Here is a 22,691-nt window from a genome sequence, read left to right on the forward strand (position 1 = left end):
AATGTTAGTGATGTCTCTTTCTCTCCTCGGTTGGACGGCTGCGCGGCTCCTGGAATGTTAGTGATGTCTCTTTCTCTTCTCGGTTGGATGGCTGCGCGGCTCCTGTAATGTTAGTGATGTCTCTTTCTCTCCTCGGTTGGACGGCTGCGCGGTTCCTGGAATGTTAGTGATGTCTCTTTCTCTCCTCGGTTGGACGGCTGCGTGGCTCCTGTAATATTAGTGATGTCTCTTTCTCTTCTCGGTTGGTCGGCTGCGCGGCTCCTGTAATGTTAGTGATGTCTCTTTCTCTCCTCGGTTGGACGGCTGCGCGGCTCCTGTAATGTTAGTGATGTCTCTTTCTCTCCTCGGTTGGTCGGCTGCGCGGCTCCTGTAATGTTAGTGATGTCTCTTTCTCTCCTCGGTTGGACGGCTGCGCGGCTCCTGTAATATTAGTGATGTCTCTTTCTCTCCTCGGTTGGACGGCTGCGCGGCTCCTGTAATGTTAGTGATGTCTCTTTCTCTTCTCGGTTGGACGGCTGCGCGGCTCCTGTAATGTTAGTGATGTCTCTTTCTCTTCTCGGTTGGACGGCTGCGCGGCTCCTGTAATGTTAGTGATGTCTCTTTCTCTCCTCGGTTGGACGGCTGCGTGGCTCCTGTAATGTTAGTGATGTCTCTTTCTCTTCTCGGTTGGACGGCTGCGCGGCTCCTGTAATGTTAGTGATGTCTCTTTCTCTCCTCGGTTGGTCGGCTGCGCGGCTCCTGTAATGTTAGTGATGTCTCTTTCTCTCCTCGGTTGGACGGCTGCTCGGGTCCTGTAATGTTAGTGATGTCTCTTTCTCTCCTCGGTTGGACGGCTGCGCGGCTCCTGTAATGTTAGTGATGTCTCTTTCTCTCCTCGGTTGGACGGCTGCGCGGCTCCTGGAATGTTAGTGATGTCTCTTTCTCTCCTCGGTTGGATGGCTGCGCGGCTCCTGTAATGTTAGTGATGTCTCTTTCTCTCCTCGGTTGGACGGCTGCGCGGCTCCTGGAATGTTAGTGATGTCTCTTTCTCTCCTCGGTTGGATGGCTGCGCGGCTCCTGTAATGTTAGTGATGTCTCTTTCTCTCCTCGGTTGGACGGCTGCGCGGCTCCTGGAATGTTAGTGATGTCTCTTTCTCTCCTCGGTTGGACGGCTGCGCGGCTCCTGTAATGTTAGTGATGTCTCTTTCTCTCCTCGGTTGGACGGCTGCGCGGCTCCTGTAATATTAGTGATGTCTCTTTCTCTCCTCGGTTGGACGGCTGCGCGGCTCCTGGAATGTTAGTGATGTCTCTTTCTCTCCTCGGTTGGACGGCTGCGCGGCTCCTGTAATGTTAGTGATGTCTCTTTCTCTCCTCGGTTGGACGGCTGCGCGGCTCCTGTAATGTTAGTGATGTCTCTTTCTCTCCTCGGTTGGACGGCTGCGCGGCTCCTGTAATATTAGTGATGTCTCTTTCTCTCCTCGGTTGGACGGCTGCGCGGCTCCTGTAATGTTAGTGATGTCTCTTTCTCTCCTCGGTTGGACGGCTGCGCGGCTCCTGTAATGTTAGTGATGTCTCTTTCTCTCCTCGGTTGGACGGCTGCGCGGCTCCTGTAATATTAGTGATGTCTCTTTCTCTCCTCGGTTGGACGGCTGCGCGGCTCCTGGAATGTTAGTGATGTCTCTTTCTCTCCTCGGTTGGATGGCTGCGCGGCTCCTGTAATGTTAGTGATGTCTCTTTCTCTCCTCGGTTGGACGGCTGCGTGGCTCCTGTAATGTTAGTGCTGTCTCTTTCTCTCCTCGGTTGGACGGCTGCGCGGCTCCTGTAATGTTAGTGATGTCTCTTTCTCTCCTCGGTTGGACGGCTGCGCGGCTCCTGTAATGTTAGTGATGTCTCTTTCTCTCCTCGGTTGGATGGCTGCACGGCTCCTGTAATGTTAGTGATGTCTCTTTCTCTCCTCGGTTGGACGGCTGCTCGGCTCCTGGAATGTTAGTGATGTCTCTTTCTCTCCTCGGTTGGACGGCTGCGCGGCTCCTGTAATGTTAGTGATGTCTCTTTCTCTCCTCGGTTGGACGGCTGCGCGGCTCCTGTAATGTTAGTGATGTCTCTTTCTCTCCTCGGTTGGACGGCTGCTCGGCTCCTGGAATGTTAGTGATGTCTCTTTCTCTCCTCGGTTGGACGGCTGCGCGGCTCCTGGAATGTTAGTGATGTCTCTTTCTCTCCTCGGTTGGACGGCTGCGCGGCTCCTGTAATGTTAGTGATGTCTCTTTCTCTCCTCGGTTGGACGGCTGCGCGGCTCCTGTAATGTTAGTGATGTCTCTTTCTCTCCTCGGTTGGACGGCTGCGCGGCTCCTGTAATATTAGTGATGTCTCTTTCTCTCCTCGGTTGGACGGCTGCGCGGCTCCTGTAATGTTAGTGATGTCTCTTTCTCTCCTCGGTTGGACGGCTGCGCGGCTCCTGGAATGTTAGTGATGTCTCTTTCTCTCCTCGGTTGGACGGCTGCGCGGCTCCTGTAATATTAGTGATGTCTTTCTCTCCTCGGTTGGACGGCTGCGTGGCTCCTGGAATGTTAGTGATGTCTCTTTCTCTCCTCGGTTGGACGGCTGCGCGGCTCCTGTAATGTTAGTGATGTCTCTTTCTCTCCTCGGTTGGACGGCTGCGCGGCTCCTGTAATATTAGTGATGTCTCTTTCTCTCCTCGGTTGGACGGCTGCGCGGCTCCTGTAATGTTAGTGATGTCTCTTTCTCTCCTCGGTTGGACGGCTGCGCGGCTCCTGGAATGTTAGTGATGTCTCTTTCTCTCCTCGGTTGGACGGCTGCGCGGCTCCTGTAATATTAGTGATGTCTTTCTCTCCTCGGTTGGACGGCTGCGTGGCTCCTGGAATGTTAGTGATGTCTCTTTCTCTCCTCGGTTGGACGGCTGCGCGGCTCCTGTAATGTTAGTGATGTCTCTTTCTCTCCTCGGTTGGACGGCTGCGCGGCTCCTGTAATGTTAGTGATGTTTCTTTCTCTCCTCGGTTGGACGGCTGCGCGGCTCCTGTAATGTTAGTGATGTCTCTTTCTCTCCTCGGTTGGACGGCTGCGCGGCTCCTGTAATGTTAGTGATGTTTCTTTCTCTTCTCGGTTGGACGGCTGCGCGGCTCCTGTAATGTTAGTGATGTCTCTTTCTCTCCTCGGTTGGACGGCTGCGCGGCTCCTGTAATGTTAGTGATGTCTCTTTCTCTCCTCGGTTGGACGGCTGCGCGGCTCCTGTAATGTTAGTGATGTCTCTTTCTCTCCTCGGTTGGACGGCTGCGCGGCTCCTGGAATGTTAGTGATGTCTCTTTCTCTTCTCGGTTGGACGGCTGCGCGGCTCCTGGAATGTTAGTGATGTCTCTTTCTCTCCTCGGTTGGACGGCTGCGCGGCTCCTGTAATGTTAGTGATGTCTCTTTCTCTCCTCGGTTGGACGGCTGCGCGGCTCCTGTAATGTTAGTGATGTTTCTTTCTCTCCTCGGTTGGACGGCTGCGCGGCTCCTGGAATGTTAGTGATGTCTCTTTCTCTCCTCGGTTGGACGGCTGCGCGGCTCCTGGAATGTTAGTGATGTCTCTTTCTCTCCTCGGTTGGACGGCTGCGCGGCTCCTGGAATGTTAGTGATGTTTCTTTCTCTCCTCGGTTGGACGGCTGCGCGGATCCTGTAATGTTAGTGATGTCTCTTTCTCTCCTCGGTTGGACGGCTGCGCGGCTCCTGTAATGTTAGTGATGTCTCTTTCTCTCCTCGGTTGGACGGCTGCGCGGCTCCTGGAATGTTAGTGATGTCTCTTTCTCTTCTCGGTTGGACGGCTGCGCGGCTCCTGTAATGTTAGTGATGTCTCTTTCTCTCCTCGGTTGGACGGCTGCGCGGCTCCTGTAATATTAGTGATGTCTCTTTCTCTCCTCGGTTGGACGGCTGCGCGGCTCCTGTAATGTTAGTGATGTCTCTTTCTCTCCTCGGTTGGATGGCTGCGTGGCTCCTGTAATGTTAGTGATGTCTCTTTCTCTCCTCGGTTGGACGGCTGCGCGGCTCCTGGAATGTTAGTGATGTCTCTTTCTCTCCTCGGTTGGACGGCTGCGCGGCTCCTGTAATGTTAGTGATGTCTCTTTCTCTCCTCGGTTGGACGGCTGCGCGGCTCCTGGAATGTTAGTGATGTCTCTTTCTCTCCTCGGTTGGACGGCTGCGCGGCTCCTGTAATGTTAGTGATGTCTCTTTCTCTCCTCGGTTGGATGGCTGCGCGGCTCCTGGAATGTTAGTGATGTCTCTTTCTCTTCTCGGTTGGACGGCTGCGCGGCTCCTGGAATGTTAGTGATGTCTCTTTCTCTTCTTGGTTGGACGGCTGCGCGGCTCCTGGAATGTTAGTGATGTCTCTTTCTCTTCTCGGTTGGACGGCTGCGTGGCTCCTGTAATGTTAGTGATGTCTCTTTCTCTCCTCGGTTGGACGGCTGCGCGGCTCCTGTAATGTTAGTGATGTCTCTTTCTCTCCTCGGTTGGATGGCTGCGCGGCTCCTGTAATATTAGTGATGTCTCTTTCTCTCCTCGGTTGGATGGCTGCGCGGCTCCTGGAATGTTAGTGATGTCTCTTTCTCTCCTCGGTTGGACGGCTGCGCGGCTCCTGTAATGTTAGTGATGTCTCTTTCTCTCCTCGGTTGGACGGCTGCGCGGCTCCTGTAATGTTAGTGATGTCTCTTTCTCTTCTCGGTTGGACGGCTGCGTGGCTCCTGTAATGTTAGTGATGTCTCTTTCTCTCCTCGGTTGGACGGCTGCGCGGCTCCTGTAATGTTAGCGATGTCTCTTTCTCTCCTCGGTTGGACGGCTGCGCGGCTCCTGTAATGTTAGTGATGTCTCTTTCTCTCCTCGGTTGGACGGCTGCGCGGCTCCTGTAATGTTAGTGATGTCTCTTTCTCTCCTCGGTTGGACGGCTGCGCGGCTCCTGTAATGTTAGTGATGTCTCTTTCTCTCCTCGGTTGGACGGCTGCGCGGCTCCTGGAATGTTAGTGATGTCTCTTTCTCTCCTCGGTTGGACGGCTGCGCGGCTCCTGTAATGTTAGTGATGTTTCTTTCTCTCCTCGGTTGGACGGCTGCGCGGCTCCTGTAATGTTAGTGATGTCTCTTTCTCTCCTCGGTTGGACGGCTGCGCGGCTCCTGGAATATTAGTGATGTTTCTTTCTCTTCTCGGTTGGACGGCTGCGCGGCTCCTGTAATGTTAGTGATGTCTCTTTCTCTCCTCGGTTGGACGGCTGCGCGGCTCCTGTAATGTTAGTGATGTTTCTTTCTCTCCTCGGTTGGTCGGCTGCGCGGCTCCTGTAATGTTAGTGATGTCTCTTTCTCTCCTCGGTTGGACGGCTGCGCGGCTCCTGGAATGTTAGTGATGTCTCTTTCTCTTCTCGGTTGGACGGCTGCGCGGCTCCTGGAATGTTAGTGATGTCTCTTTCTCTCCTCGGTTGGACGGCTGCGCGGCTCCTGTAATGTTAGTGATGTTTCTTTCTCTCCTCGGTTGGACGGCTGCGCGGCTCCTGTAATGTTAGTGATGTCTCTTTCTCTCCTCGGTTGGACGGCTGCGCGGCTCCTGTAATGTTAGTGATGTTTCTTTCTCTCCTCGGTTGGACGGCTGCGCGGCTCCTGGAATGTTAGTGATGTCTCTTTCTCTCCTCGGTTGGACGGCTGCGCGGCTCCTGGAATGTTAGTGATGTCTCTTTCTCTCCTCGGTTGGACGGCTGCGCGGCTCCTGGAATGTTAGTGATGTTTCTTTCTCTCCTCGGTTGGACGGCTGCGCGGCTCCTGTAATGTTAGTGATGTCTCTTTCTCTCCTCGGTTGGACGGCTGCGCGGCTCCTGTAATGTTAGTGATGTCTCTTTCTCTCCTCGGTTGGACGGCTGCGCGGCTCCTGGAATGTTAGTGATGTCTCTTTCTCTTCTCGGTTGGACGGCTGCGCGGCTCCTGTAATGTTAGTGATGTCTCTTTCTCTCCTCGGTTGGACGGCTGCGCGGCTCCTGTAATATTAGTGATGTCTCTTTCTCTCCTCGGTTGGACGGCTGCGCGGCTCCTGTAATGTTAGTGATGTCTCTTTCTCTCCTCGGTTGGACGGCTGCGTGGCTCCTGTAATGTTAGTGATGTCTCTTTCTCTCCTCGGTTGGACGGCTGCGCGGCTCCTGGAATGTTAGTGATGTCTCTTTCTCTCCTCGGTTGGACGGCTGCGCGGCTCCTGTAATGTTAGTGATGTCTCTTTCTCTCCTCGGTTGGACGGCTGCGCGGCTCCTGTAATGTTAGTGATGTCTCTTTCTCTTCTCGGTTGGACGGCTGCGCGGCTCCTGGAATGTTAGTGATGTCTCTTTCTCTTCTTGGTTGGACGGCTGCGCGGCTCCTGGAATGTTAGTGATGTCTCTTTCTCTTCTCGGTTGGACGGCTGCGTGGCTCCTGTAATGTTAGCGATGTCTCTTTCTCTCCTCGGTTGGACGGCTGCGCGGCTCCTGTAATGTTAGCGATGTCTCTTTCTCTCCTCGGTTGGATGGCTGCGCGGCTCCTGGAATGTTAGTGATGTCTCTTTCTCTTCTCGGTTGGACGGCTGCGCGGCTCCTGGAATGTTAGCGATGTCTCTTTCTCTCCTCGGTTGGACGGCTGCGCGGCTCCTGGAATGTTAGCGATGTCTCTTTCTCTCCTCGGTTGGACGGCTGCGCGGCTCCTGTAATGTTAGCGATGTCTCTTTCTCTCCTCGGTTGGATGGCTGCGCGGCTCCTGGAATGTTAGTGATGTCTCTTTCTCTTCTCGGTTGGACGGCTGCGCGGCTCCTGGAATGTTAGTGATGTCTCTTTCTCTCCTCGGTTGGACGGCTGCGCGGCTCCTGTAATGTTAGTGATGTCTCTTTCTCTCCTCGGTTGGACGGCTGCGCGGCTCCTGGAATGTTAGTGATGTCTCTTTCTCTCCTCGGTTGGACGGCTGCGCGGCTCCTGGAATGTTAGTGATGTCTCTTTCTCTTCTCGGTTGGACGGCTGCGCGGCTCCTGGAATGTTAGTGATGTCTCTTTCTCTTCTCGGTTGGACGGCTGCGCGGCTCCTGGAATGTTAGTGATGTCTCTTTCTCTTCTCGGTTGGACGGCTGCGCGGCTCCTGGAATGTTAGTGATGTCTCTTTCTCTTCTCGGTTGGACGGCTGCGCGGCTCCTGGAATGTTAGTGATGTCTCTTTCTCTCCTCGGTTGGACGGCTGCGCGGCTCCTGTAATGTTAGTGATGTCTCTTTCTCTCCTCGGTTGGACGGCTGCGCGGCTCCTGGAATGTTAGTGATGTCTCTTTCTCTCCTCGGTTGGACGGCTGCGCGGCTCCTGGAATGTTAGTGATGTCTCTTTCTCTTCTCGGTTGGACGGCTGCGCGGCTCCTGGAATGTTAGTGATGTCTCTTTCTCTCCTCGGTTGGACGGCTGCGCGGCTCCTGTAATGTTAGTGATGTCTCTTTCTCTCCTCGGTTGGACGGCTGCGCGGCTCCTGTAATATTAGTGATGTCTCTTTCTCTCCTCGGTTGGACGGCTGCGCGGCTCCTGTAATGTTAGCGATGTCTCTTTCTCTCCTCGGTTGGACGGCTGCGCGGCTCCTGTAATGTTAGCGATGTCTCTTTCTCTCCTCGGTTGGACGGCTGCGCGGCTCCTGGAATGTTAGTGATGTCTCTTTCTCTCCTCGGTTGGACGGCTGCGCGGCTCCTGTAATGTTAGTGATGTCTCTTTCTCTCCTCGGTTGGACGGCTGCGTGGCTCCTGTAATGTTAGGGATGTCTCTTTCTCTCCTCGGTTGGACGGCTGCGCGGCTCCTGTAATGTTAGCGATGTCTCTTTCTCTCCTCGGTTGGACGGCTGCGCGGCTCCTGTAATGTTAGCGATGTCTCTTTCTCTCCTCGGTTGGACGGCTGCGCGGCTCCTATAATGTTAGTGATGTCTCTTTCTCTCCTCGGTTGGATGGCTGCGCGGCTCCTATAATGTTAGTGATGTCTCTTTCTCTCCTCGGTTGGATGGCTGCGCGGCTCCTATAATGTTAGTGATGTCTCTTTCTCTCCTCGGTTGGACGGCTGCGCGGCTCCTGTAATGTTAGCGATGTCTCTTTCTCTCCTCGGTTGGACGGCTGCGCGGCTCCTGTATTGTTAGTGATGTCTCTTTCTCTCCTCGGTTGGACGGCTGCGCGGCTCCTGTAATATTAGTGATGTCTCTTTCTCTCCTCGGTTGGACGGCTGCGCGGCTCCTGTAATGTTAGTGATGTCTCTTTCTCTCCTCGGTTGGACGGCTGCGCGGCTCCTGTAATGTTAGTGATGTCTCTTTCTCTCCTCGGTTGGACGGCTGCGCGGCTCCTGTAATGTTAGTGATGTCTCTTTCTCTCCTCGGTTGGACGGCTGCGCGGCTCCTGGAATGTTAGTGATGTCTCTTTCTCTCCTCGGTTGGACGGCTGCGCGGCTCCTGTAATGTTAGTGATGTCTCTTTCTCTCCTCGGTTGGACGGCTGCGCGGCTCCTGTAATGTTAGTGATGTCTCTTTCTCTCCTCGGTTGGACGGCTGCGCGGCTCCTGTAATGTTAGTGATGTCTCTTTCTCTCCTCGGTTGGATGGCTGCGCGGCTCCTGTAATGTTAGTGATGTCTCTTTCTCTCCTTGGTTGGACGGCTGCGCGGCTCCTGTAATGTTAGTGATGTCTCTTTCTCTGCTCGGTTGGACGGCTGCGCGGCTCCTGTAATGTTAGTGATGTCTCTTTCTCTCCTCGGTTGGACGGCTGCGCGGCTCCTGGAATGTTAGTGATGTCTCTTTCTCTCCTCGGTTGGACGGCTGCGCGGCTCCTGTAATGTTAGTGATGTCTCTTTCTCTCCTCGGTTGGACGGCTGCGCGGCTCCTGTAATGTTAGTGATGTCTCTTTCTCTCTTGGTTTCTTCTCACTGTTGTGAGGGGGATGATGTGAGACGGTCGCTATGTGTCCCCGGGATGGAGACTGCAGAGACCTGTGTGACGGTAAGCGGTGCCTTCCCGCCTCCCGCCAGTCCCGTAATAACGACCACTGACAAGCATGGATGGTGGGAACAGGTCGGTCACAGTTTATTAATAAGCAGAGAGAGGCAAGTACAATTCGCAATGGACTCAGAGCTGTAAGCCCGCGACCGCTGGGCACGTCGGCTGATGAGAGGTTCCGACCCTTGCTCCCCTCTACACTACCGCCCCGGAGGATCATGTGTGTGACCTACACAGGACTCCGACCCCCCGACAAACAAAAAATCTTCGAGGTAATGGATTGTTGAATTGCTGCCGGTTTCGTGACCCACTACCCAGTCTAAGAAGGTACTGAAAAGCTTGAAATAGTGACAGGAAATGGAGCAGCCCATTGGCAGGCACATGTCGAAATAAAAAAGCTGGTCTACCTTACAACCCAACAAATGGAAGCATTCAGGGTGCACGGGTAAAAGACGGAAAGCTGACTCGATGTCGGTTTTTGCCAGTAGGGCGCCGGGCCCCGCCGCGGGCACAAGTTCAATGGCTCTGTCAAACGAAGTGTAGGTAACGGACGAATCCTTCGGGGGTATTGCGTCATTGACCAAATCGCCCTTTGGGTAGGAAAGGTGATGTATTAGCCGATATTTACCGGGTTATTTTTTGGGCACAATACCTAAAGGCGAGATTCTGAAATTTTTAAATGGTAATGATTGAAATGGGCCCGCCATCCTGCCGAGTTCTACCTCTTTTATGATTTTTTGCTGTAAAATCTCCGAAAACTCACGAGCTGATTTTAGATTTTTTGCCGATGTTGGTGTTCGGTTAAATTTAAAGGGGATGAAGAAACCGTACTTAAAACCGTCGTATAATTGCTTAGCAGCTTCTTTATTGGGATAAAGGCTTAGCCAGGGGCCCATTGCGGCTACGCTCTCCGGTGTTTTGCCTCGTAGCATCTCCGCTTGCGAGACGTGTACACCTTGATGCAGGGTGTCCACCGCCGCAGGCTGAGCAGTCGTGTCTATATCTGCATGCTGCATGGAAGCGACAATTTCCATTATTGTATAACAAGCAGGCCCCAGGTCTCCGTACGACCACTGAGTTCTGGCCTGCGGCTGCTGAGAAACTAGTGGCCGTCGATGAAAAGGGTTTTTTTTTTTGTGTAAGCATTAGTCGTAGCCAAACATCTGTGGCTTTTACACCCCATCCTAGATCTGGTTGCAGGGCTAGCCTCCTGCGGAACTCCTCGTCATAGCGTCTCCAAGCAACACAGCCATGAGACTTATAGGAGTTATATATTAAATCCTGGTATATGAATAACTCAGAGCAGCGTTCAGGATGTTTTTGGCCCATTATACATCCTAGGACTGCGAAGAAGGCCTGCAGCCAGTTGTTCATTGTATGCGCTATTTTACCTCTATTTCTATCGTATGACCACTCGCCTGTCATCCTTTCCTTATCCACTGACTGCTGGTCCGCTGATAAGAGTGACCATATGTCTACATAGTCATTATTCCAGATCTTTTCTTTCTTCTCTAGGTCTATGTGTGTACCTAGCGGACTAATTCCGCAGAAAAAGGCGTCTTTGTATAGACTAGCTGATTGAGGTATGCTCCCGGTGATGGGTTGACCACTGGGCTGATTCAAGTGGTTGACAAGCGCCCTGATGGCAGATGCCAGGTCGCTCTCTTCTGTGTTGTGTATTTTGTTAAGTGTGCTGGTTATACGAGACTCACCGCTGTCTGTTGCCGATCGAGTGTCTCCAGGTGAAGGAGGTACCCCGGCGATGTCCTGCTCCTGGTTGGCGGCCTGATATGGTCCAGAAGTTTGTTGGCCATCGGAACGTGGCTGAAATCTTCCTTCTGTGATAGAACTTTGATGATGTTGGGCCATGATGGATACGGATGGAGCACGTGCTGACGACGATGGAGCACGTGGCAGCCTACGGCTGTCGTGAGCCTGTGGCAGCTCCGCTGTTAGCGGCACTCTTGCTCCTTCCTGTACAATCGTCTGGCTGGAGGTCGCAAGTTGTTCATCGGCTAGTGCTCTGGGATGGAGATTTCGTGCGCCGTCTTCTGCTGGATGCCCAAGAACGCCTGCTGCGGTGACCCTCGGATGCATCAGACCGACCCGATGTGGAGGGTGAGCGCCATCTGGAGGAGCGTGACCTGTGGCGGCTCCTACTGGAGCTACGCCTACGCCAGTAATGGGAACAGCGACAGACAGGGACAGCGAGAATGGTGGTGGTGGGAATCCGCTGAGGAGGGTGTGGAGGATCTGTGACATATGTGACTACGTTCGTGATGGTTGGATGTATGCTGGTTGGTAGGTTCGTGAATAAGTGGTGTGGAGTTATTATTGCTATCACTATAGGCGTTCACTGGCTGTGATGTGCATCTTGAGGGGGATGGCGTTCTGACCGCCAATGGAATAGTGTGCGACGAAGGTGTTTGTGACATTGGGGCGGTTGGTGGTGTGTAGTGTGCTGTGTTTGTTCTTTGTGCTACACATAGGTTTTGCTGCAGAGCGTCCTAAACGGTCAGGTTGGACCGGACAGCACGCTCGGCAGTACCATGGCTATTTCCACCCAAACTCCCGACGTTCTGCACGGGCGGCAAAGCTGAGCCTGTAGGAGAGACGCGGGAGACCAGGCTTGGTAGTGGGACATTACTGCTACTGGAAAGGGTTAATCTGTGCTCAGTGCTTCGCTGCCCTGGCCTCGGGATTGTATGGTGGGGGCTGTGCTGGGCCGGCCACTGGAGCAGTGGTGGCACTGGGTGCGCGGAGCCTGCAGCCGGCTCTGATGACTGGCATCTATTGAAATAATAGAGGTGGGCGTACTGCTGGTCGGGCCTCTGTGGTGACGCTGGGCGGAAATGGGCGGAGCTTCGGACCGACTCCGTCCACTGCTCTGCACTAGACAAGAGGTGGGTGGTGAGATGGGTGGTCTGTTGGTGGAGGAAATGGGCTTGGATAGACGCCCGGAGCCTGACAGTGGAGTCCGGGCCTGCGGCCTACTTGAGGCGGTGCGAGTGGCCCGAACGGGCCCCAGAGCAGCAGCAGTCCGGGGGCGTCGGTGACCAGGGGCGGCGCCACCACCGACATGAAAACGCTCTGGTGGGCACGATGTGCGTTCAGACCGCCTGCCAGGTCTCGCCGGAGCAGCTGTAGTGGAGGCCGGAGCAGCTGTAGTGGAGGCCGGAGCAGCTGTAGTGGAGGCCAGAGCAGCTGTAGTGGAGGCCGGAGCAGCTGTAGTGGAGGCCGGAGCAGCTGTAGTGGAGGCCGGAGCAGCTGTAGTGGAGGCCGGAGCAGCTGGAGTGGAGGCCGGAGCAGCTGGAGTGGAGGCCGGAGCAGCTGGAGTGGAGGCCGGAGCAGCTGGAGTGGAGGCCGGAGCAGCTGCAGTGGAGGCCGGAGCAGCTGCAGTGGAGGCCGGAGCAGCTGCAGTGGAGGCCGGAGCAGCTGTAGTGGAGGCCGGAGCAGCTGCAGTGGAGGCCGGAGCAGCTGTAGTGGAGGCCGGAGCAGCTGCAGTGGAGGCCGGAGCAGCTGTAGTGGAGGCCGGAGCAGCTGCAGTGGAGGCCGGAGCAGCTGCAGTGGAGGCCGGAGCAGCTGTAGTGGAGGCCGGAGCAGCTGCAGTGGAGGCCGGAGCAGCTGCAGTGGAGGCCGGAGCAGTTGCAGTGGAGGCCGGAGCAGTTGCAGTGGAGGCCGGAGCAGCTGTAGTGGAGGCCGGAGCAGCTGTAGTGGAGGCCGGAGCAGCTGCAGTGGAGGCCGGAGCAGCTGCAGTGGAGGCCGGAGCAGCTGTAGTGGAGGCCGGAGCAGCTGTAGTGGAGGCCGGAGCAGCTGCAGTGGAGGCCGGAGCAGCTGTAGTGGAGGCCGGAGCAGCTGCAGTGGAGGCCGGAGCAGCTGCAGTGGAGGCCGGAGCAGCTGGAGTGGAGGCCGGAGCAGCTGCAGTGGAGGCCGGAGCAGCTGCAGTGGAGGCCGGAGCAGTTGCAGTGGAGGCCGGAGCAGCTGTAGTGGAGGCCGGAGCAGCTGTAGTGGAGGCCGGAGCAGCTGCAGTGGAGGCCGGAGCAGCTGCAGTGGAGGCCGGAGCAGCTGCAGTGGAGGCCGGAGCAGCTGTAGTGGAGGCCGGAGCAGCTGTAGTGGAGGCCGGAGCAGCTGGAGTGGAGGCCGGAGCAGCTGGAGTGGAGGCCGGAGCAGCTGGAGTGGAGGCCGGAGCAGCTGGAGTGGAGGCCAGAGCAGCTGTAGTGGAGGCCGGAGCAGCTGTAGTGGAGGCCGGAGCAGCTGCAGTGGAGGCCGGAGCAGCTGCAGTGGAGGCCGGAGCAGCTGCAGTGGATCCCGGAGCAGCTGCAGTGGAGGCCGGAGCAGCTGCAGTGGAGGCCGGAGCAGCTGCAGTGGAGGCCGGAGCAGCTGTAGTGGAGGCCGGAGCAGCTGCAGTGGAGGCCGGAGCAGCTGCAGTGGAGGCCGGAGCAGCTGTAGTGGAGGCCGGAGCAGCTGTAGTGGAGGCCGGAGCAGCTGCAGTGGAGGCCGGAGCAGCTGCAGTGGAGGCCGGAGCAGCTGCAGTGGAGGCCGGAGCAGCTGCAGTGGAGGCCGGAGCAGCTGTAGTGGAGGCCGGAGCAGCTGGAGTGGAGGCCGGAGCAGCTGGAGTGGAGGCCGGAGCAGCTGGAGTGGAGGCCGGAGCAGCTGGAGTGGAGGCCAGAGCAGCTGTAGTGGAGGCCGGAGCAGCTGTAGTGGAGGCCGGAGCAGCTGCAGTGGAGGCCGGAGCAGCTGCAGTGGAGGCCGGAGCAGCTGCAGTGGAGGCCGGAGCAGCTGCAGTGGAGGCCGGAGCAGCTGTAGTGGAGGCCGGAGCAGCTGTAGTGGAGGCCGGAGCAGCTGTAGTGGAGGCCGGAGCAGCTGTAGTGGAGGCCGGAGCAGCTGCAGTGGAGGCCGGAGCAGCTGCAGTGGAGGCCGGAGCAGCTGCAGTGGAGGCCGGAGCAGCTGCAGTGGAGGCCGGAGCAGCTGCAGTGGAGGCCGGAGCAGCTGGAGTGGAGGCCGGAGCAGCTGGAGTGGAGGCCGGAGCAGCTGGAGTGGAGGCCGGAGCAGCTGGAGTGGAGGCCGGAGCAGCTGGAGTGGAGGCCAGAGCAGCTGTAGTGGAGGCCGGAGCAGCTGTAGTGGAGGCCGGAGCAGCTGCAGTGGAGGCCGGAGCAGCTGCAGTGGAGGCCGGAGCAGCTGCAGTGGATCCCGGAGCAGCTGCAGTGGAGGCCGGAGCAGCTGCAGTGGAGGCCGGAGCAGCTGCAGTGGAGGCCGGAGCAGCTGTAGTGGAGGCCGGAGCAGCTGCAGTGGAGGCCGGAGCAGCTGCAGTGGAGGCCGGAGCAGCTGTAGTGGAGGCCGGAGCAGCTGTAGTGGAGGCCGGAGCAGCTGCAGTGGAGGCCGGAGCAGCTGTAGTGGAGGCCGGAGCAGCTGCAGTGGAGGCCGGAGCAGCTGCAGTGGAGGCCGGAGCAGCTGGAGTGGAGGCCGGAGCAGCTGCAGTGGAGGCCGGAGCAGCTGCAGTGGAGGCCGGAGCAGTTGCAGTGGAGGCCGGAGCAGCTGTAGTGGAGGCCGGAGCAGCTGCAGTGGAGGCCGGAGCAGCTGCAGTGGAGGCCGGAGCAGCTGCAGTGGAGGCCGGAGCAGCTGCAGTGGAGGCCGGAGCAGCTGTAGTGGAGGCCGGAGCAGCTGTAGTGGAGGCCGGAGCAGCTGGAGTGGAGGCCGGAGCAGCTGGAGTGGAGGCCGGAGCAGCTGGAGTGGAGGCCGGAGCAGCTGGAGTGGAGGCCAGAGCAGCTGTAGTGGAGGCCGGAGCAGCTGTAGTGGAGGCCGGAGCAGCTGCAGTGGAGGCCGGAGCAGCTGCAGTGGAGGCCGGAGCAGCTGCAGTGGATCCCGGAGCAGCTGCAGTGGAGGCCGGAGCAGCTGTAGTGGAGGCCGGAGCAGCTGTAGTGGAGGCCGGAGCAGCTGCAGTGGAGGCCGGAGCAGCTGCAGTGGAGGCCGGAGCAGCTGTAGTGGAGGCCGGAGCAGCTGTAGTGGAGGCCGGAGCAGCTGCAGTGGAGGCCGGAGCAGCTGCAGTGGAGGCCGGAGCAGCTGCAGTGGAGGCCGGAGCAGCTGCAGTGGAGGCCGGAGCAGCTGCAGTGGAGGCCGGAGCAGCTGCAGTGGAGGCCGGAGCAGCTGTAGTGGAGGCCGGAGCAGCTGCAGTGGAGGCCGGAGCAGCTGCAGTGGAGGCCGGAGCAGCTGTAGTGGAGGCCGGAGCAGCTGCAGTGGAGGCCGGAGCAGCTGCAGTGGAGGCCGGAGCAGCTGCAGTGGAGGCCGGAGCAGCTGCAGTGGAGGCCGGAGCAGCCCCAGATAAGCCAGGTGGCTGCTGAGAAGAGGACATCGCAGGGGGAAGAAGGCCAGCGGAGGAGACAGGTGAGGTCAGGGCATGGAGGGATGAGGAGGCTGTGTGCTGCGAGGGCAGCGCTGGAGCTGGATGAGGGGGTGACAGAGAAGCCTGGGGCCCAGGGGAGGACTGGGCCCCGGGAGACAAAGGGGAGGCCTGCAGCAATAGGGGATCAGGAGAGGGCACAGGTGGGTGCGCGTCCAGTTTAGATAAAAGTTCTATAATACATGGATCACCCACCTGTGCTGCTCTCTGCCGCAGGGCCGCCATCCATTCCTCGGACATGGCTTCAGGGGATTCCTGGACACACAAAAGCAACAAAAGCTCCTAGATATCAGCCGGGGAGAAAAGAGGAAGACCCCCACCCCAGCACCTGAATTTAACCCCTGAAGGTGTGGCCGGACGCCCCTTCCTCTCTTTCCGTTGGTCAGTGGGGCGTCCTAATTATGGCATCACCTGGGGGGAGTAGTGGGAGGCACTGCACGGAGTTCGCTTCTAAATCAAATCCATGGGGGCTCTACAGTCAGAGGCACGATCCTTACTCAGTACAGTGCCTGCCAGTCCTGTTAGACCCGCCGGAGTGCCTTGTATTCACAACAGGACGCCGGTGAGTCACAAGGCAAAGTAACAGTAAGTGTGGACCTAGTCAAGCTATTTGGCCAAGGCAATGTTCAGGAAAACCCGGTAAGGGGTTTTATTCTTGAAGCGAACTACAGGATGGTAGTGGGGATGTCTGCTTCCTCCAAGCCGGGTCTTACAAGTGGCCCATGGCCACAGATTCCAGTTAAAAACCCTGAAGTATAGGATTTGGGTGTGGCAGGCACGGTAATCAATAAGGAACATGCCTCTGACTGAGGAGCCCATATGGGTAAAGTTAGAGGGAAATACGGTTCAGTGCCCATCCCCCCTTCCACCACTCCCCTGGTGAAGCATTAATTGGGATGCCCAACTGACCAATGCGATTAAAGGGCAAGGGGCGTCCCGCCACACCTACAGGGGTTAAATTCAGGTGCCTGGCGTCAGCAACTTTCTCTTTCCCCCGGCTGACCCCTGGAAGCTTTTGTTTGAGGACCCCCAAACCCTCTGCAGCTATGTCTGATGCCATGGTGGAGTCCCTGCGTCAGAGAGCAGCACAGGAAGGTGAGCACTGGCTTCAAGCCCTCATAACTGGCCTCGGCGCTCACCTCCCTGTGCCGTCTCCTGACCCACCGACCCTGCCTTCGGTTGTGCCTCAGGCATCGCTTTCCTCCCCTGGTGCACAATCCACTCCTGACCTCTCCCTCTCCCCGTTGGCCTCCCCTCCGACTGGGTCCCTCGTAGCCACATGCCCCAGCACCACCTCCCTCATTGTGGTCCCATCTGCTGGCCCACCTCCATCCGTTTTTCTCCTTGAAGGCCCACGCTCATAGCCCGGGCCGCCCAGCCCCCCCCATCCTCGGCCGGCGCTCCTGCTGCTGATCCGCTTGTCCAGGGAGGCATGTGGTCCTCTCAATGCTCCCGCCCTCCAGAGCAGCTCCGGGTTGGCTAATGAAGCATTGGTCGCCGGAGACCCTGCAGGATGTTCCGCTGCCCCATTCGCGACTCCACCCCCTCGTGCTTTCTGAGTACTGGCCAGATCTCGCCGGGCCCAGGACCAGCAGTCACCGCCCATCCTCCGTTGCATCACGTCCAGGCTTCTCCCACATCCCCTCATCACATCCAGAATCCTCCCTCTCCTCAGCGTCACATGCCCGGCCAACAACGTCCCTCCTGCAGGTGCAGCCATACTGCGTGCACGGGGGGACAGGGAGACAGGGCAGAGGTCCTTCAATGCAGCTGCAGAGCACGCTGATCGGTCCAACCCGACCGACAAGTGCGCCCTCCAGCCACAGCAAGCCGGCAGCAGTACACAAAGTGAAAGTGCACTAATCACCATCGACAACACCCGCAACACCCCCACTAACAATAACTTCCCAAGCACCTAATAAGTTACACACTTCCCCCTGTCCTCCCATACACGACCCATAATATCGCAGCCCAATATGGTAATGTAATACACATGACAGGATGGAGGCGCACAAAACAGGATGAGGGCGCAGGATGGGGGCTGCACATGACAGGATGGAGGCACAGGAAGAGCGTAGCACATGACAAGATGGAGGTGCACAAAACAGGATGGGGGCGCAGGATGGGGGCTGCACATGACAGGATGGGGGCGCAGGATGGGGGCGCACAAAACAGGATGAGGGCGCAGGATGGGAACAGCATATGACAGGAAGGGGGCACAGGAAGAGCGTAGCACATGACAAGATGGAGGTGCACAAAACAGGATGAGGGCGCAGGATGGGGGAAGCACATGACAGGATGGGGGCACAGGAAGAGCGTAGCACATGACAAGATGGAGGTGCACAAAACAGGATGGGGCGCAGGATGGGAGCAGCATATGACAGCATGGGGGCGCAGGATGGGGGCTGCACATGACAGGATGGGGGCGCAGGATGGGGGCTGCACATGACAGCATGGGGGCACAGGATGGGAGCAGCACATGACAGCACGGGGGCGCAGGATGGGGGCTGCACATGACAGGATGGGGGCGCAGGATGGGAGCAGCATATGACAGGATGGGGGCGCAGGATGGGGGCTGCACATGACAGCTTGGGGGCGCAGGATGGGGGCGCAGGATGGGAGCAGCAAATGACAGAATGGGGGCGCAGGATGGGGGCTGCACATGACAGGATGGGGGCGCAGGATGGGGGCTGCACATGACAGGATGGGGGCGCAGGATCGGAGCAGCACATGACAGGATGGGGTCTGCACATGACAGGATGGGGGCGCACGATGGGAGCAGCACATGACAGGATGGGGGCTGCACATGACAGGATGGGGGCTGCACATGACAGGATGGGGGCGCAGGATGGGGGCTGCACATGACAGGATGGGGGCGCAGGATGGGGGCTGCACATGACAAGATGGGGGCGCAGGATCGGAGCAGCACATGACAGGATGGGGGCTGCACATGACAGGATGGGGGCGCAGGATGGGGGCTGCACATACCAGGATGGAGACCATATACCAATATAAATACTGGCACCCAGGCTTAGAATGGGTTCAATAGCTAGTATATATATATATATATCAGGACCTGATATATAATTGATATAAATCACACGGCGGCTCCGCCTGGCGTCGGTATGACGAGGAGTTCCACAGGTGGCTGGCCCTGCAGCCCGATCCAGGCTGGGGAGTTAAAGCGACAGATGAGTGGCTGCGACTGATGCTGTCACAGAAGCAGCCACCCCCCCCCCCCACTTTTCATCTGCGACCACTAACTACTTCTGCAGCCGCAGGTCAACAATCAGTCGTACGAAAACCTGGGGCCTGTCGGCTATTTATCGAGGGAGACTGCCGTTTCCAAGCATCATGCAGATATAGGCACGACTGCTCAGCTTGCAAGGGGGGACACCCAGCAGCAAGGTGTAGTCATCCGGCAAACAGGGCGCCTACAAGGCAAAACCCTGGTGAGCGTAACCGCGATGGGTCCCTGGTTAAACCCCTACCCCAATAAAGAAGCGGCACGGCAATTACACTCCGGCTTTACATACTTTTTTTTTTATCCCTTTCAAATACAGTAGAACACCCACCCGGGCTAGTAACCTAAAATTTGCTCACGTATTCCCCGAAACCTTGCACCAAAAGGAGGTTGAGCTTGGTGGAATGGCAGATCCCCTTTCAATCGTTGTCTTTCCAAAATATCAGGATCTCGCCATTGGGCATATTTCGAAAAAGGAACCCAGAAAATATCGTCTGATCCATCATCTGTCACACCCAGAAGGCAAATCTGTTACCGACGCTACCCCCAGAGGAAGCTTCCGTGACATACGCGTCCTTTGACAAGACAGTAGAATTAGTCCACGCAGCCGGGCCCGGTGCCCTGCTGGGAAATTCAGACAGTCTGCATTCCGCCTATTACCCGTGCACCCCAATGCTTCCACCTGTTAGGGTGCATGGTGGACCAGCACTATTATTCTGATAGGTGCCTGCCGATGGGACGTCCCATTTCGTGTCACTATTTCGAGCTGTTCTGCACTTTCCTGGACTGGGGTAGTCGTCTGAAACCGGCAGCAATTCTCTGGTTCACTACCATGATGATTTTATGTTCGTCGGCCCCAAAAATTCTAAACTCTGCTCCTTCTCGCAAAATTTAAATTCAATGGTTCTTTGTTTACCAGACGGAAAAATACAGAAAGCACTCCAAGTGGTGGAAGGTTTCTGTGAGGTAGAAGTCACCCTCCAGCAGATGCAGGCCTCGCTGGGCCTGCTGTCAGCCAGCCACGCAATGCCGGTCAGCAGAGCCTTCTCTCGCCGATTATCACTGGCAGCAAAGGCCATTTCCCAGCCAGTGTGACTGAGCGAGATGCGAAGGGTCAACGGAATTTTGGATTCAGCTCAAAGAAAGAGGGGCGTCGGGTACATCGGCACAACGACAATCATCGGGAATAGCCTTTTCTTTCAACTCCTGGGGTGGATGCCGTGACAAAGTTCTTTGTCATCAAGCCATTAAAGGCTGGAAAGGGCGTCAACCGAGGGAGCAATGTCGTGGCTCCACTTCATTGGGATTATTGCATGACATTATTTCAACATCCGTATCAGTATGCGATACGGGGTGAAGCTCATATCCGCAGCCTTGGCTATCGCTTTTTTCGGCGTGAATTGTCGCCGTGGTCAAAAACAGCAACACTCTACGCATTCACGTGCGAAAATCCAAGTGCGATCCCACCGGTAGGGGCACGAGGGTCCTGGTGAACTCATCAGATGGCCCAGCGCGCCCACTAAAAATAGTCAAAAGATACGCGGTGATGAGACCCGCAAGCAGATCTTTTCTCTCACAGACGGGTCCCCTCTCCCCAAGTATCAGTTTCAGGCAATTTTCAAGCAGTGCTTCGCTAAAGCGTTGGTGTAGTGGAAATATGTGTTTGCAGGCGATGTATGGCCGGCAGGAAACTAGCATCTGTCCTTGGGTGTCCTCCTGAGAAAAGGCAGTTTCCTGGTCTCAGACCCCAGGGCTCCTTCATGGGCACACACAGAATTGGAACATTTCACACCTCTGATGCCTTGAAGGCAGAAGCCAAATGGGACCCATCTGCAGCCTGACAATTCATGTTTACTATGGGAAAGAAAAGCTAAGACAAGAACCTTTAGGACAATAATGTATTTATTGGTAAAGCAGCCATGGTCCAGTCACACACCAGGAGTTAGAATATTAACGTGAGGGGCTATGATATTGGTGTGGTCAGAGATGGCACCACGAGCCGTCTGGCGCAGCGCAAGGGATGTAAAAGCCATAGAGCGGGCAAGGAGGAAGATCAATGCGCGGATAGCAAAATTCATGAGGTGTAGATGTGGTATTGTGGCTCGTCACCACCAGCTGGAAGGCGATAACTCGGCACTATAGAGACCGGATGGAGTTCACCTCGCGGACATTGGTCTTACAGGACGGAGTCGAACAGGCTCTAATGCTGATGGGTGGGGTTGGAGTCCTGTGTAGGTCACACACATGATCCTCCATGGCAGAAAATGGGGAGAAGAGCAAAGATTCGTAACCGCTCATTGTCCGGCCCGCCTGTCTGTCGCAGACGCGGCCTTCAGCGATGATCTCGTCATGACATGTAAGTGCCTTCCTCCGCTTACGAATTCAATAAACTGTGACCGACCAGTTCAACCCATGTAGGCCTGTCTGTGTATTCAGTACGGGACTGGTGGGAGGGTGGAAGGCACTGGGTGAGACACGCGGGTATCCACTCTCTTTGTTTGCAAGTAGCAGAGCAGGTGACTGCAGCGTCCAACCTGTAACAGATCCCAGAGCAACGAACGCCTGGCACCCCGCAGCGTGATACGGTGGGTCAGTCGCCCTTGGCAACCGGTCTCGTGTACGGACTGTTGTGGCGCCCCGGCTGCGATCCGGAGGATACCGTGTGCTGTGCACTGTGCGAGTTATTTGGACATTAAACACATTTGCTGTGAACTTTCCCGTGGTCCCTGCCTGTCTGTTACTGCACTACGCTGTCCTCGGTTGGACGGCGCACTGTATGGTCAGTGATGCCGGTTGCGATGGTCTCTGCTGCCGTCCGTCGGTTTCAGTGCTGTTTTCTGTTCTTGCAGTGTCCAGAAGTTGAGTGAGTTCTTCTTCAGTGAGGAGATTGGAGAGGACACAGATAAATGTCTTCTGCCACGTAAGACAGGAAATCGCCACAAGTACCAAGCACTGGTGAGTGTAGAAACGCAAGCAAGTCACATGACCCATCCACCGCTACACTCACTGTGCCCCCCCACCTTGCAGCCCCTCAGAGTGGTCAACCGGAAGAGTCCAATCAGAGATGACTGGAACGCCTTCACCTGTCCACAGCGGAGGGCAGAGAGTGACGGTGAAGCCGAGGAGTTCTGCATAAAGGTGAAGATTAACCCTTGAAATACAGTATTTATGGAGGAAAAGGGGGTCTGTGGGGCCAGGAAAGTGGGGTTTTTCTATATCCATTGCAAGGGAGCTGGGGTCTCTTGTTCCTAAGCCGGAAAGGAGGGGTCTCTGCGCCACCGGCTAGAGAGGAGGGGTCTCTCTGTTTCCATGGCTGGGGAGGCGGGGTCTCTCCGTGTCCATGGCAGGGGAGGAGGGGTCTCTTGTTCCTAAGCCGGAAAGGCGGGGTCTCTGCGTCCATGGCTGGGGAGGAGAAGGGTGTCTCTGCTTTTACGGTTGGAGAGAAGGGTCTCTTTATGTCCCATCACAGGGGAAGAGGGGTCTCTCTGCTTCCATGGTTGGGGGGAGGGGTCTCTCTGTTTCCATGACTGTTGAGGAGGGATCTCTCCGTGTCCTTGGCTGGAGAGGAGGGGTCTCTTGGTTTCCATGGCTGGGGAGGAGGGGTCTCTCCGTGTCCATGGCAGGGGAGAAGGGGTCTCTTTGTTTCCATGGCTGGGGGGAGGGGTCTCTCCGTGTCCATGGCTGGGAAGAAGGGGTCTCTGTTATGAATGGGAAACCGAGGAGGAAAAAAAGACAACAAGCTAAGTCTCAGAAAACCAGAGATGTTGGTAACTATGCAGATTTCAGATCCCTGATCTTACCACACAACTAGCAGCAGTCGTGGAGCGTTCCTACGTTGGTCCTAGACGCCTCGTCACAACCAGAGAACTACATAAGCCTAAAGCAGGAAAAGAGGAAAACTAACTGCCCCAGAGCAGACCCCAAAGGAAAGACAGCCCCCCACATGTATTGACGGTGAAACAAGATGAAAACACAAACACAGGCAGGAAAATAGGCTGAGCAAACGATGGGGCCCGGCTAACTAAAAAGGACAGAAAAGGAAAGACACTGTCTGCAATCTGCCAAAAACAACCTACAAAAATATAGTCCGACAC

The 22,691-nt window shown here is 56.6% G+C and overlaps 1 protein-coding gene across 5 annotated transcripts in view; it reads left to right on the plus strand.

The window, feature by feature from the left end:
- Positions 1-22,691, plus strand: part of ABCC8 (ATP binding cassette subfamily C member 8) — a 280,298-nt gene that overhangs the window by 153,142 nt on the left and 104,465 nt on the right. For 4 of the 5 annotated variants that reach the window (XR_012227547.1, XR_012227546.1, XM_073564298.1 and 1 more), the window contains 2 exons: positions 21,447-21,552; positions 21,625-21,735. The exons of the other annotated variant lie outside the window; for it this stretch is intronic. Coding sequence is in view for 2 of the 4 variants with exons in the window: in XM_073564298.1 (XP_073420399.1) it covers positions 21,447-21,552; positions 21,625-21,735 (217 nt within the window). In the remaining 2 variants the exon portion in view is untranslated. The remainder of the gene's footprint in view (positions 1-21,446; positions 21,553-21,624; positions 21,736-22,691) is intronic. 5 annotated transcript variants of the gene reach the window in all.

This window comes from Dendrobates tinctorius, unplaced genomic scaffold (assembly GCF_039654945.1).
Source record: "Dendrobates tinctorius isolate UK_male_01 unplaced genomic scaffold, ASM3965494v1 ptg000445l, whole genome shotgun sequence".
NCBI lineage: Eukaryota > Metazoa > Chordata > Amphibia > Anura > Dendrobatidae > Dendrobates > Dendrobates tinctorius.